The 16,178-nt window shown below is 38.9% G+C and overlaps 2 protein-coding genes across 4 annotated transcripts in view; both read right to left on the minus strand.

The window, feature by feature from the left end:
• RABGAP1L (RAB GTPase activating protein 1 like) overlaps window positions 1-16,178 on the minus strand; it is a 239,136-nt gene that overhangs the window by 146,464 nt on the left and 76,494 nt on the right. The gene's annotated exons all lie outside the window — the stretch shown is intronic.
• GPR52 (G protein-coupled receptor 52) lies at window positions 13,099-14,184 on the minus strand. Its single transcript, XM_008494803.1, has one exon. The coding sequence runs from the start codon at window positions 14,182-14,184 to the stop codon at window positions 13,099-13,101; it is 1,086 nt and encodes a 361-aa protein (XP_008493025.1).

Consider the following 16,178-nt stretch of genomic DNA (forward strand, 5'->3'; position numbering starts at 1 on the left):
GCTGGTTATCAAAACTACTAATCTACTATAAGGAGTTAAAAAACTCAAAAATGTATAGTTAAGAGCTACATTTTTCTAAGTGTTGACACAAAAACCACTATAAATAGGTCTTTTTATTAGGGTTCAAAGCCAAGAGTTTGCTACCACTTTTGCTGCCTTCAGAACTGCTTCTAAGAGGCTGTAATGGCTTTCAAGATACAAATCCATTGGCACAAAAAAATCAAATTCTTATTCTAAATCTGTGAATTCATAGAACTCTAAGAACTCTGAAATCTAAATATAACATAATGTATGCTAATATTGCCCTGATTTAGAAAGAAAATTATTAAGAAGAAAGCAGGTCAATTCAGACACAGCTGGAGATGCTGCTGCAAAGAACAAGAACTGAAGAGACTGAACTGAGATAAATCATTTTGTCCAGCAAGGGCACGACCTGAATTTCATTCATATCCCTGAGATTATTTTATTGTTGACAATAAAAGCAGCATGAATAATAAACTGAAGTGTGACCAACAACCTTCTGTTCCACAGAAAGTTCTCACAGGATGAAAAAAGGCTTCTTGTAGCAACAGTCAAAGAACCAGGTTAAATGTGTAACAGAAGTTTTAGACAACAGTAAACAGTTAAATAATATATATATTTTGAGATTACATTCTCATATAAATAGAAAAATGTGTTTTCAGTAAAAAAAAAAAAACAAACCCACAGCCCAAAGCAAACCCACAACAAAACAAAAACACAACCCAAAAACATACACAGGATTTCAGGTTTCAGTTCTGATTTTGATTGTTCAAATATTCCACCAAGCAAACTGGACAGCAACAAAACATAAGATATAATCCTGATTCAGTCCTAATCATTCATCTAGCCATAGAATTTCCTAATGACTTATATGTTCATACAGTCATATTCCAAAGGAAAACAGCCAAGATGCTGCTCATACAAAAAAACAAGAGCAATGCAATGCATCTGGGGGGAAAGGAAGGGCTTGGCAAAGAAATTGTGACACAATTTAGCCACACTCTTTGTAATCCAGCTGTAGAAGTTCTAAAATAATATCCAAGAATTATATTTTTTCAACTGTCATATTTAATGCTTTTTTAATAATGTGAATTAATATAGCATAATATTCTCAGAACTAGGTGAGTACACAGAAAAACAATATTGTGTTTTAATCTTAGCAGTCAACCTGCTTATTCAGAAAACAGACTGAAAACATGAAGTGCAACACAGCAAACCCAAGCTACACAATCTCTCCCTTCTCTCTTCCATGGTCTGTGCTTTTATAGCAGTATTGATCTTTGGAGCATATGTTACCACATTGACTTCAGCACACAAACACAGATGCAAACTTGGTTCATGGGAGACTCCCCTCCTCATTAGTGATGTTTCTGCTGCAACCCTTTCTCCTGTAATGGAGATGCTCAGGAGTCATGGGGTGTATTTGCTGAAAAAAATCAGTTTAGTGCTTTCCATTTCACTGCTAGACTGATTATGGAAAACAGAGCTAAACCTTAAAATTCCAGTGCTCTGCTGAGGTCAACTGGAATTCTACTTACAGCAAGGATAGACCAAAATATAGATATCATTAATATTACTGAACTGATGAGCTACCACATTGGAAAGCTGCAATAATGCTTTTTGATTAAAGCATTGCAAAGATATGAATGTGGTACAGGCTGGGCACAGAGTGGCTGAGAGCAGCCAGGCAGAAAGGGACCTGGGAGTCTGGATTGACAGGAAGCTGAACAGGAGCCAGCAGTGTGCCCAGGTGGCCAAGAAGGCCAATGGCATCCTGGCCTGGATCAGGAACAGCGTGGCCAGCAGGTCCAGGGAAGGGATTCTGCCCCTGTACTCAGCCCTGGTGAGGCCACAGCTTGAGTCCTGTGTCCAGTTCTGGGCCCCTCAGCTCAGGAAGGAGATTGAGGTCCTGGAGCAGGTCCAAAGGAGGCAACTGGGCTGGTGAAGGGACTTGAGCACAAATCCTATGAGGAGAGGCTGAGGGAGCTGGGGGTGTTCAGCCTGGAGAAGAGGAGGCTCAGGGGAGACCTCATCACTCTCTACAACTCCCTGAAAGGAGGTTGGAGCCACGGGGGGGTTGGGCTCTTTTCCCAGACGACTTTCAACAAGACAAGAGGGCAGGGTCTCAAGTTGTGCCAGGGGAAGTTTAGGTTGGATATTAGAAAGAATTTCTTTACGGAGAGAGTGATCAGCCATTGGAATGGGCTGCCCAGGGAAGTAGTGGATTCTCCGTGTCTGGAGATATTTCAAAAGAGACTGGATGTGGCACTCAGTGCCATGGGCTGGGAACTGCAGCAGCGGTGGATCAAGGGTTGGACTCGATGATCTCTGAGGTCCCTTCCAACCCACCCAATTCTATGATTCTATGATATTCTGACTTCTAGACTGAAATGTGTCTGCATGTACAAATGCACTGTTAGCAGGCATATTTGCAAAGCACATTACCTTTGTTTTTCACTATTTTGAATTACCAGTAACAAGAATGATGTTTCCAAGAACGGGAAGAGGGGGAAACAAACCTCACAGTATCAACTATCTACCTTGAATGTGAATAGTTTCTCTCTAGTCAGATTGTTTTTCAAACAATAATTACTTTTTAAGGAAGAAAAATAAAAAGTCTTGCTGATTTCTGCAAGTTCACTTAAGTTCATCTACAAGAAAATGAACAAGGTATATTCAGTCATGAAAATAACTTCAACACTGACATCCTGAGCTACAATTTGGCCTCGTATTTTCCCATATTTCCACATCCCGAATCCATAAATAAGAGGAGGGGGACTCAAGCTCGTCTGGAGATGCAGTTGTGTGTGGAATTGCAATACAAGAAACCAAATTTGAGCACCAAGCCCCCACTTCATGATTTAGCCACTGAAAAACAAGGCGCAAGCTTCTAGGAAAAAAAAAAAAAAAAAAAAAGACCAGAATGCACCTTACAAATCACCTTTTTTCTAACAGAAGAAAATTGTTGACACTGGTTTTAAAGAAAAGGAGAAACTGTTGCTGGGGCAAAGCAGTGTTAATTGATCTAATTGTAACATTAAATGTAGAATGCAACAGCTTTCTTCTACAAAAACAATATTAAAAGACAATACAGTTGTGAAGCTACAGCAACAGGCAGAATGAACTACATGATATTTTCAACTCTATAAATATATCAGCCCCAGTTATATGGAGATTTAGTTTGACTTCTGGTTTTACTTCTCACTGGATAATGCATCATTTTAGAAAAGAGATGACACAGGGGTGGAAGAACTCAGCCATACTTGATCCTCATGGCACATTAAGATACTTGGAATTTCCTTGTTAGCCTCACTGTTAACTTTGGCAACTCCAGAAATAGTTGAGAGAATACCAGTTTGTTGTTGGGAACTGCTAACTGTACACAGTCAGCCACAACAGGCTGACAGGGACATTTTCTCAAGGATTCAGTCCCTCTTAAATACAACATTGCAGCCTTTACACTCTTTAGTGACCTCCAGAGCATTTTTTGTGTCAGTATGATACAGCACATTTTCCCATAACATGATGAAGCAGAGGACTTGTTGGACCTCTACTGAATCAGCTTTAGTTTGGGAGGGGTATCTGACTGCCATGCATGATGCTGGCATCCCTATTTTAACAAAACATGGTATTTAGATAGGGTTGAGAAGCCCTTTTTGTTGTGCTTACAATAATATCTTGGGTCTTAGCAACAGCAATTATTTTTTTTAAGTTAAAAGTTTATCCTCTGATACTGATATCAAAAATAGCAATATAAATAGCAATATAGTCTCCTTCACAACTGCTTTGTTGATTATCTTCCAGAAAGTATTTTCCTTCAATAGGGAGAAAAGATGGGGACAGTTGATCATGCTGACACTTCTGCTCTCACAGCCACCTTCCACAAAGACACACAGCCACAGCTGATCATTTTTCACTCACAATTTTATTCAGAATAAAACAGCTGAAGGAAACTGTGCATTCTTTTCCTGACAGATCAAATATGAAAAGAAATATCCAGAGCGAATGTATGAAAAGTAATAAAGACATAACAATGCAAAAGAGCAGAAAGGTAAGAGCAGATGTTTTAGGTCAGCCTGTAGTTCCTCTGTCTGCAACACCAACTATTAAGAGGCACCCAAGGACAAACGTCAGGATGGGACAAACACACTGTGACAATCCCCCCATCACAGCCTCTGAGGCTCTGGGCATCTGCAGCACATGGGCTGCCAAGCCAGAAGCATGATGACAGCATTTAATGTGCTATTCCTCTTTGTATTTCTCTGAATTTGAAACCAATGTCAGGTTTCAACATCCAGAGTGCCTTTTGTCAATTCCACAATTCACTACAAATGGTTTGTTTTCATACTGCCTCCTTGATTTTCATTTTTTTACACTGGAAAAGGAACTATCAGTAATTATATCCAGTTCTCCTCCAAAACACTCACAGCCTTACAGACCTCTTGTACTGATCTGCACCTTAATCCTTTCTTTTCAAGGCTGGAGAATCCCAAATACTTTAACTCTTCCTTACAGAGGAGCAGTTCCTTTGCCATTCAGAACTCCTTCCAGCTTTCACCATGGACCACTTACACTCAGCATTCAAGATCCAGGCACACCATGGTGATGGTAGTGATGCTTTCTATTAGTTTCTTTTATCACTTCTATAGTTACCAATACCTCAATACTTTTGGTAAGCCATAGCTCATAAAAATCCAAGTTCCATAAAACAATTTACAGTAACCCCTAATCCTCTTCCTGAGAGGAAATGGATAAATTTCATTTTGTTATTGTATGAAAACTAAGAGCTGATTTACTTTAGAATCAATGTTTATATTTATCTCTTGAATTTCATCTGCCAATTGAAATCCAAATATTTCCCCTTAATAACTTATGAACAGGTACTCCTCACAAACATCACACTTCAAAACTCTTTACCAGTGTAAAAAAAATACATCTTGCTACAAATTTATTTTAAAACAAAACCAGTAACATTATTACAAGAGCACTTTACTATTATTTTTATTTTTAAAATACAGGTATTACTAATGCAGTGAAATTCATGTAATCAGATGGTAATTGAGGCACACTTGTATCCATGACCAACCATCACAGACTTACTTTTTCCCTAAAAGGCTTTTTAAGCCAGAATAAACTCAAAGAAAGGAGCTGGAAATACACAAGGATAACATGGACAAAGCTTCAGCAGCACTTGAGCAATAACCTTCATCTACAGCCATCAGAACCAAAGGAAATGCAGCAGAAACAGCACCTCTCTAAATCCCATCCAAAATACTGATTCACCACCAAATCAGTTTCTTTAATTAGCAACTAATAAAATCAGCAGCAAATAATATTTCAGCTCAACAGAACAGGTTGGAGAGCTTGGCCTTTCTTGATGAGGCTTGTTGCCAAGACACCTGAAATCCACTTAAGATGCTACAGAACCAACCTCCTTTAGATCCAATGACATGCAGCCTAAATACATTTAAAACTAGATTTAGTTCCCTTCAAGGGTATGATGTTTCTAATACTCTCAAAGGTTTTTACATAAGCCAAGTAAAGAACACACCTGTGTAAAAGATAATAGAATGTAAGAGATAATAGAATCAAATTGAAATAGAAATAGAATTCAAATTTAAAACAGACTTTAAAAAACCCCAAAAGCCAGGGATCAAGTAAAGCATGGGCAACAAAAGAAAATAAACAATTGATTGTGAGCTCCCAAGGTTTGCTGTTATGGTTTTAGTAATGTTATTATACACTTAGCACTTAACCAACTCCAGCCACAAAGCAGTCCCCAAAGCCCTTGAAATGATAAAAAAACTGCCACTGAAACCTTGTCATTAAATGACTCTCTGCAACCCAAAGCTGTGTGCATTAAAATGCAATATAAAAATTGTAGTGTCCAAAAATCTACCTGATTACAAAAAAACTCTCTTATGAAGATCCTGTTACCTATTGAGGGCATCAGTGAAAACCAGACTAATCTGCTCTTGACCTAATAACAATTCATGACTTGCAGTACCCAGATCTCCCATTTTAAGTTCCACCAATTTTTCTTACCAATAAAAACCCCTTCTGAGCAAAGCTCTGCAAAAACCCTGTTGAGGCAGTTTAAAAGTCTTATTGCCTTTAGTGGTCTGTCCCAGCCCTTCCACGGAAGATTCACTCCATGGAATGTGACTGCAAGCAGAGGACATTCCCACGTTCCAGCCATGGGAAGAGGAGGTGAGGTCCATGTTTCATTCTGCTGCCAGAATGGGAACAATTCAGACCACCCCAGTTTATTCAGTGAGAATGAATCAGAGGTTTAAATGGCAAACTGTACTGAGAGCAAGCTACAGGAATCCCAGCAGAAAACAGGGAGGATGCATATTCCTAAATGGCAATGTTTTGTTTGTGACAATCCTCACTGAAACAGATGTGAACATGGAGTTACATGGTGGCATGAAGATAAATGAGTAAGTAAAGGGCACCCACTCTCTCTGTTTCTCCCCCTGAATCATAGAATTGGCTGGGTTGGAAGGGACCTCAGAGATCACCAAGCCACAACTTCAGCTGGGCTCATCAGACACAGTAATTTCATGCCAGAGATGAGGAGCAGTCCATCTGAGGAAGAGTCCATCAGCTTTTCTGCCTCTAGACACCCTTCCTGTATCTGCTCCCATACCACAGGACAGCTCATGGGAACCCATAACCTGTAATCACTGAGGAAACACAAAAACCTTTGTCTTCTCTAGGTCTGAACAAATCTGCCTGATCATGGAAAATATCATTTGTCCATTTACAAATCTAACTTTAGATGTCACAAAAGAACCTGTAAATAATACACACAGAAGCACAAATAACAGGGGAGAGATGATGTAAGGACTGAGAAACCCCCACCTGGTACAGGTATTTGAAAGCTTTCCTGCCTAAGATGCATAAAAGTCAAAGTAGTCCATGTTCCACAAGTACAGGGCCAGTCTGCCTCCCAAGGCCAGTCTGTTGTACTTTCCCAAACCACTATCCTGTTCTTCATTTAAATTTCTCATAAGATGGGCAACTTTTGTGTTGAAAAGGATTTGTGCTTACTCAAGTAATTTACAAAAGAAGAGAAAAAATACAAGCACATATTTCATTTAAAGACAACAAACAAAAAGCAATGCTGTCAAGATGTAGAAAATGCCCTTGCATGAGTAATGCTGACATCTCTGAGCTTCCCCTTCTAAAAGCTTTGTGGTTTCTCTCTTTTCCTAATACTGTGCACTGGTTGTAGAATCCACCCTGCAAGTTCTGAGGCAGGGATGAACATCCCATACCCAAAGTGAAACCCTTTTCCTTGGCAACACAGAAGTTTCATTTTGATCCAAATCACCTTCTCTTGGTTCAGCTCGAGTCACAGAGTGAAGAAAATGAAAAAACCTTCAGCATTGCTGTCACATTCTTCTCAAGAGGGTTAAGTTTGGCAGCAGTCGGGAGAAGACTGTGATAAAATCCCAAAGATCTACAGACATTTTTGCTGCCTGAAATTGCTTTTCCTAGTCTGCTGTCAGTGCAGCTGAAAGCATTAAGGTTTTCTGATATTCATCCTACCTTTCACAGTACTTGGACAAAGGGAAAGTCCACAAAAATTATGGATGTAGAAGTGAGGAGCTTTTATTACATTTTTGTTGAGGCACAGAGCCATTTTCAGCTGCTTCTACATTCACATACTGTTCCCTTAGCACTTAAAGCTCATGGAGTTTGAATCATATTTTCTGGAAAGATTTTCCTCCCATCAGATGGAGAATGGAGTCATTTTGTTTAAGACTGACTAGAAAAATGTGCGAGTAGGAAGCTACCCTTAAAAGTCCTTCTATATTGCTTTCATCCCACTAATCTACAATAATGACATCAACTTCTGTGAACAATTAAATATGTTCAGAGTTCCATCTATAAATTCAGCATGGACTAAAAAAAAAAAAAAAAATCCTGTCTATATTAAATAGAGGGGGAAAACAGATTTTACTTGAACTTGGCTTAGCAAAAATCTTGGGGAAACACTATCTTTAAAGCCATGGTGCAGGCAGTGCTGCAAGTGACAGAAAATCACTACCGTAGTGATGCTTCCATTTCTGGAAAGGGCTAAAAATTAATTGGCATTCAGTTAAGAAAGCAATGTTTGTGTTTGCCATTCAAATGATGTACATAAAAGGTTTTAATTAAAAACAAACAAACAAAAACCCCCCAAAATAAACCTAATTGAGTTAATTAGTAGAAAGATGCACCACTCCAGCCATGAAACAGCTTAATGAGAGAGAGAGGTAACAAGGGGAGGATAAAGTCAAAGGCTTAAACTTATCCTTTTTGTGACAGCAACAATAAATTTGAAGATCTGCAAATTAGCTGATCCTGGAGGATGGCTGGGAGGCAAGTGCCACCTTCAGTGACATTCAGCCCCCACAGCACTGTCAGCCTCCTGAACCTCTGGCACTGCTCCTTGGCAAAGTCAGATCCAGGACCATCACGTTGCTGGGCACACTGCATCCAATTTGGGGATCCATGGAAGGGACATTCCCACCATGAGCAGCAGCCTGGATTTAGAGGTACAGATTCTCAGCACTCAAACAGCAACATTAAAAAAAATCCATATATTTATTTGCTTGGCTACAACTGTAATACAGAGAGCTAAAATAGTTTCATGTTGAGAACCAACTGTGAGACAGAATAAAATCTGATGAGTTTCCCATCAGCTCTATACCCTGTTGCAACAATTCCTTTTTTTTTTTTTAATAGTTAAACTTAATTGGTCATACACAAAATGAAATAGCTAATGAACCAGCTAATCATGACATTGATAAACTTCTCTCAATAGACAATAGCTAATACTGACTGGTAAGTTATTGTACAAAAAAGAAGATGCTTTATTAGTTTTGCTGGCTGTGAAAACTAAACGTGTTTATAGATATTAAAATGTCAAACATTAATTAATTAAAAATATTCATAAAAGCACTATAAATGCTATTTTTAAAAGGTCTTAATGAACTGGCTCAGTAAAGCAAAACACCCCAAAGTTTTCAGCAGAGGAAGAACAAAGATTCTGCACAAAAATAAACCCAGCATGATACCTCATACTTTACCAAGTACAATTACTAAATGGATTCTTAAGCAGAAACAGGGGGAAAAAATCTTACTGTAAGACAATAAGAAATCTTCTAAAAGATAGCACTGTGCTTTTCATTACTGGAATATTCTTTCCCTTTAAAGAAAAGTATCATAAGGAAATTCACTTAGCTATTTCAGGAAATAAAGAAACACAAAATCTGGTAAAGAAAGAATTACTTTTCTGGTAGCACTTTTGCTGGCTTTTTTTTGTTTGTTTTTTTAACTTTACCTTAGGCTGAAGACAAGAGAGTCCAAAAACAGAAATGCAATCAACCTTGACACAGCCTCTGTTACAGTAAAACTGCAAGTATTCAAGAGAAATGTAATGGCAAAATGCATTTCACCTGCACAAAGGACCATCTTTTATATATGTATATATATGGTTTGCTTACCTATCAGGCATGTCTTTTCACTTTACATCTTTTATTTAATGTTTTACATCTATTTTCTTCTCATTTTTTTTTTAAGGAACCTGAAATTTTAGCAACTGCCACAACACTTCTCTATATAGAAAGACTTTATTATTACCTATATTATTAACAATTATCTTTTCCATGTGATTCCTTTGTTCACTGTCTTTTGTTCACTGTAAATAGTCACCTATTTACTAGGTATTTCATAAATCATAAATATCTTTAGGCACATGAAAGTAGGATGCATACTCCAGATTCCAGCTTTAGAAGACTCATTCTTTAACCAGATTTTCATAGAAAACCATGAGATTTTATATAATGACAGAATGAAAATCAAAAGTGACAGACCGGGTAACTAGAATTCCCATTGGACCTTTTTTATTCATCAGAATGTTCAGCCTTGTAATTTTGGAAGATAATTTAGCACCAGCTGGAATCCTCAGACAGCTTTAGGAAAACAAAACAAACCTCCCTCAAATAAAATTTGAAATAGTGAGTTTAGAAAACACTTTCCAAAAAAAATGAAAGACTTACTAAGCATAAAAATTCATGTGACTGACCAAGAGGTCAAATCCTATCATTCTGGGAACAGCAAGCAGAAATTAAGTATTTAACTCTGCTGAGGATGTTTAATTTGACAGACTCCAGGAGTCCTGAAGACTTGGGATTTACAGAGAAGAGGCTGAAGTGTGACTTTGCAGCAAGTGCAATTCAGGGTCCAGAGAAGCAAATAAGCATTGCTGCAGCAACAAGGTTAAGCCAGTATTTATGAAACAACCTCCCCCCTCCACAAAAAAAAAAGAAAAGCCTAGGAACCTATGATTAGTTTGCATTCTACTATATTCTCATGCTCCAAGGACAGCCTGAGGAGGAAGGAAATTTTCAGTCCCACTTGGCAGCTCCACAAGCTCAACACAACAGCAGAGAGAAAAGTATTGCTAACTCTGCCCTGGAGGGCAAGAAGCCCATGGGCTGGTGAGTAAACTTTGTCCTCCAGGTTCTGAAGTGAAGCTCTCTCCTTTCTGACCAACATTTGCAGGCAACAAAGCTTCGAGTTGCTGCACATCAACTCCATCTACTGAGGTTATACGAACAGGGTTCTACTAAGGCACTACTGATTCAAATGAGTTAGCTTGTGTATTTCTACGTCTTGGTAGTTACAGTACTGTGCTAACAATGCATCTACTGCCTCCAGGCTGTGGTTAACAAAAGGTTAGTTCAGTTTCAAGCATTTTCTAGAACTTCCCTTGAATTTCAGGAGGTCCCATAGAATCTTGTTAAAAGGAAAGCCAACAAGAACCAGAAGCAGTAGGCAGCCAGCTCTTTCGTACTTCACCAGTGTGAAATCAGCCCTATGAGTTCTGAGAAATGAGCTATTTCATGATTCTTGTATAAGTCTTGCACACTGAGAACCTACTAAGCAGGAAACAATGACTAAATAATGACAAAATGAAATCCATCCAAGTTGTGTTTGTAAGAAGAGACGGGGTTACACAACCCTATAAAGCAAAAGTCAGCCAAAAAACAAAGAGCCTTCTGAAAGAAACAGCAACTTTACAAAAGAAGGCAGAAGAGACATTCCTGTAGACACAGAAGATTTTGAGATATGTGCAAAGAATACTACTCATGTTTCCAAAAAATCTATCAGGGCTAATTGTCAGCAACAGCTGAGCTTAGTTAGAGGAACCTTTCAAGTCACGTTTCAATCTGCTTCAAAGATTGTACAATGCTAGAAACAGGTATACAAAAATTTAAGACAGCAAGTAAGCAGCTTTGAGGTTGGGAATTTAAATCGTTCATCACTCTTGAGTCCTAACTCAACAGAACTTCTACAGAGAACAGTGTAACATGAGGGAACTAAAGCCAAGGCTGGTTTTGATATACATAATACTACTTTATTCCATTGTTTCAACTTTCTTACAGGTTTAAAAAAAGTATGGGGTTCAGAATCACCTCAACAGAACAAAGAATACATCATTAAGGGAGACTTAGAGTCAAACCACAGAAGTGTGCGAGCGTGGTTAACTTCCATTACAAAAAGTAACAGGCACGACCTTTACATATGCATTTTGGTGAAAGAAGGATTAATAGTGCAGTGTTAAAAGGCACCAATAATCAATGACTGGGCCTTTTTTAAAAGCCAATAACCATCTAAGAAAATTACATTTGGTTCAAAAGAATAATTTTAATAGTTTATTGACTGGCATGCATCTGAACCCCTGGCAATTTATTACACAAACTTCATGTGCGCTCTTGCAAAATGAAGAAGTTTTCATCAGTGGACCTGAAAATCAGTTCAGTACAAAAAGAAATACTGAAGCTCTTTGACTGTATTAAATACTAAACTGCCTTGTTTACCTTCTTTGAGAACACTTGTCTAACAAACAGTTATTCAACAACTGCACAGAAGTATTTCTCTTAAAGCAAGTGTAGTTTTTAATCCGGTAGCATTGACCGATTCCATGTGCTATGAAAACATCAGGCACAGACCACAATTTACGTTTTCTCTAAAAAAAGTACAGTACGTGCAAGCTAGGTTCACACAACGGACTGACAGCTACAACAGTAAAGCTATTTAGACTTCCCAAAGAAAAGGGTTAGTTAGCTTTCATTTTCTAAGCAGTGATGCCCACTGCTGTGTGCAATTACCGTATCTGCATTAGGATTATCTGTGTAGCCAATAAAGGAAAAGCTTTAGTATACCCTAAAGGATACTACGTCGATTCCATGTGCTGATTTAACAGGATCAAGAGAATGAAAGATTGAAGAAGTCATTGCACATGGGCAGCTGCAGGTGCTCAGTCAGCCGGGAAGGACTGTTGCTTTCCACACAAAAGAATGGTTTGAAAAACTCAAGTTTACCTCCGAGGTGTTCTCAAACTAAACCACTGAGAGGCAAAGAAAACTAGGGATGCAGAGCATGGGAAAAAGGGGGGAAACGAGAGGGAGGGCTTCTGTGAGAGTTGCACCAAAATGTGCCATTCTAACCAAAAGCGTCATGCCCGGTGTAGGTTTTATGCACTGTGGATTGTTTGTACAACTGAAAATTGTACAAAGATGTGAGCAGAGAGAGAGCTGATTATTAATCTGCAATATCTACTATAGTCCTCAGGTATATAATTTACGGATACCCACTTATTGTGTTGCTGATTATTTCTTCTTAAATATATTTAAATTCAGAAGTCTACAGTATATTCTGACACAAAGATAGTAAGACAACTTCTCTACAAGGGGGAAAAATATAAGGTGTTTACTAGCTTATTTATTTTACGAGGAACCTCCTCTGATGTGGTAGTTATTTCATGCCCTTTGGAAGATTTTTAGCTCTGACTTTCTTCATCATCTCTGTCAATTTGCTCTCCTCACAGTTTCACAAGAGCTATATTCAAGTTCAGCGCCCTCTCTCACAGCAGCCTTTTCCTTTGCCTCAATCACCTTTAAACTCCCTCTAACATCATCACAAGCTATTCAAGTAAACATTTCTCTTCTGGCAAGTTTCCAGATACAGCAAATACTTATCAAAACTCCGCAATTTGGTTACACGTGCCAGTTTTCTTTAAATGGAGCAAGAATTAGCTCGTTTTCTTGGCTTAGGGTCCCGTGCATCCCTGTCTTTTAAACACGTACAAGATGAACATATTGTCTCTGAGAGTCTCCTCAGTCCCAGCCTGAAAACGCTGTTGGAGAGGCTATAGATGACACAGTTGCAGAAACTATTGCTTATAGCAAGCCACGTCGTTAAGAAGGAAAGAGATGGGTTTTCCAACACCCTAGAGCTCTCCAGCAGAAAGTAGATGATATAGGGGAGCCACAGCACGTAGAACACGCTGGTTATCCGAAACAAAACCATGGCATAGCGGCGGTCAGGGCTGTGCCCAGTCTCCCCAGCAGCATCCACTTCGTGGCTGGGAAATCGAGCTCTCCGGTCATGGATCTCTTTGGTGTGCTGCCGGCAAATTTTAAAGATGTGGAAATAGGTGAAACAGATGACAAGGGCAGCAGGAGCGTAGAGTAAGCACACGATAAAGCCGGTAAAATAGGCGTTGGTTAGCCAGGAGGTAGCACACCACTCAAAAATATCTCCGTGGTAACCAGGTTTTCCCCAACCAAAAAAAGAAGGCAAGAAGATCAGGCAAGAGTAAATCCAGATCAAAATGATGCAGATTCTCAAGCGGCAAGGTGTGACCAGTTGGTTATAGGAGAGAGGCTTTGTTATAGCGAGATAGCGATCCACGCTGATGCAAGCAAGACATGCCATAGATACACTTTTGAGCACAGAGATGATATATCCAAAAACTTGACATGTCAAGGACTCGTGGACACCTGTCGAGTAGTGAAGCAGTGACAAAGTAGGAACCAAGCAGCTAACTCCAACAAAAAGATCAGCATAGGCCATGGTCTGAATAAAATAGCTGGTGGTATAATGATGCAGAAGTGGAGCACAGTGGAATACAAATATCACAGTTAAGTTACCCGCAATAATTAAAAACGTGAGCAAGACAATAACGACTGTCTCAAGGATACAGATGTCAACTGCATTGTAGTGACCAAATCCGAGAGGGCAGGAGAGGTGCTCAGATATGTTCGTAACACTACTGCTCATATTCAGAGTCCTCCATTCAATCCATCGGGACTGGTTCATGCTTTGGGATTAGGGAACACTGCACCCTGAGCAGGTGACCTGCTGTAACAGCAGCTAAACTCTGCTTCAGCGTCCCACGATCTCTCTCTGTAGACACTGCCAGTGCTTACATTTGAGAGGATTACAGTCCCATAGCTGTTGATGCCTCCTCAGCATCAGTGCATCACCTCTGGCACGCCTTAGCTTGAGAAAGAAAGAAGGAAGAGAGGAAAAAAAAAAAAAAAAAAAAAAAAAAAAAAAGAAGAAATAAAAAGAAGAAGAAAAAAATAAAGGAAAAAAAAAAAAAAGCCAGAAAGAGAAAGGCCACTGATCAGCTCTGCCAGTGCTCTTGACCAATCTTTAGCAAACACAAGGCACTTCTAAACCAGAACAGGTACTGTGAAGTATGGAAATAAAAAGTGACAAAAAAAAAAAAAGACACATTCATTGCCCAGGGAAGGAGGGGGGAAATCTCTGCCAGTTTTCCTGAGAAAGTAATTTACTTAGGAATATAATGGGGTAAGGGGGAGGAAGGAGAGGAGAAACCTCAGTGCAGCTGAGGTTTCCTAAACCAGCAGTTATTGGAGGTAATCTTTTAAATGTCTCAATTTAAATCACAGACTGACTGGAGAGTAAAGCAAAAAAGTTCATCATCTAATCCTTTCTTTTCTGGCTCCATTGAGGAGATGGCACTCTGTCTTATCCATGCTAGTCATTGGAAAGATAAACATTTTCATCAAGGTTAATTCCAATAGACTCACCACTGTTTGGGTATGAATAATGAATTTTATTTGGAGAGAGATGGGTGGGGGATAAGGCAGATTTGTCCTCTGAATCCCAAGAAGGAAAACATACATCTCACATACAACGAGAAAGATTGTGTCTACTCATTTAAAAATGAAAATAATTTAAGAATAGAATTTGGAGACTTATGTCAATATTCACAATTCCTTCAAAAAGTTATAGTCCATTACAATTATTAATGCCAGAAACATAATTCAAGGTCCCCACAGACAAAATAAATCCTCTTGAATTTAATTCCAGCAATGGTAATTTAAAATAATCATCTTTGGAAACTGCCATTAACTGCTACAGTGGATCAGTACCCAGGAGTTCATAGTTATATCCATGATATTGCTCACCTCTGTAGCAACACCTGAATCATTTCAGAACCCCCCACACAACGAGAACAGAAACTTCCATCTGCATTCTGCTGTGAAGCTAATGAAATGCTGATTTGACTAGAAAAGCTGCCATTGTTTACTATTCCATCATTCTGTTATTCAGTTTCATCTTCTAAGTAGTTTTAGGGTTACAATATTCATTAGATGATCAGCATAATAAATAGTTCTTCAAATTGCAGGACATTACCTTGTTCATTTTATTTGCAGTTATGGAGATGGCAAACATTAAAAGAAAGCATCTTCTGTCTTCAGTTTTAAGTAAATGCTTGATTAGTTCAGGAATCATTACGCAGGTCATTAATTGTATACAATCTTGCCTTTTGAAAGGCCCCTAAAACGTTTAAATCATCTTTAATCCTAGAGTTCCTGAGACAAGACGACTGGCAGTGAAAATTAATGTATCCATATAAGATGATCTCCAAGGTCATTCAGATACTATGCTGGCATTTGCTTTATGTCTCTTCAAAAGTACCAGAATCTCCCTGATGTTTCTGATAGTCCTTGCTGTGCCTTCAGGAGGAATTTAAGATACTAGCAACATTTTCAGTTTGAGAGAAAGCATTTCTCAGTTTGAGAGAAAGCATTCTTTTTGGAGTTAATTTCCTGCCGTGCATCACCACGCTGTATTAGAAAGTCCTTTTGGTTTTATAACATCCCAGAATATTTCCGGCTATCCGTTCCCTTCTTCTATAAGCAACAGAGCACGTAGAAAATCACTACTTTCTCCTAAGCTCTTTTAAAGACATAACAGCGATCCTTCTCACCTACACCGCATCCTCCTCAGCCGCTGCGCTCAACTGCTTGAGAGGGAGCCCTAGTGACAGCGGCGAG

Source organism: Calypte anna, chromosome 8 (genome assembly GCF_003957555.1).
Source record: "Calypte anna isolate BGI_N300 chromosome 8, bCalAnn1_v1.p, whole genome shotgun sequence".
Taxonomy (NCBI): Eukaryota; Metazoa; Chordata; class Aves; order Apodiformes; family Trochilidae; genus Calypte; species Calypte anna.

What these genes read in the sequence shown, in the direction of transcription:
- GPR52 (XM_008494803.1), bottom strand. Translation starts at nt 14,184, where the DNA reads ATGAACCAGTCCCGATGGATTGAATGGAGGACTCTGAATATGAGCAGT.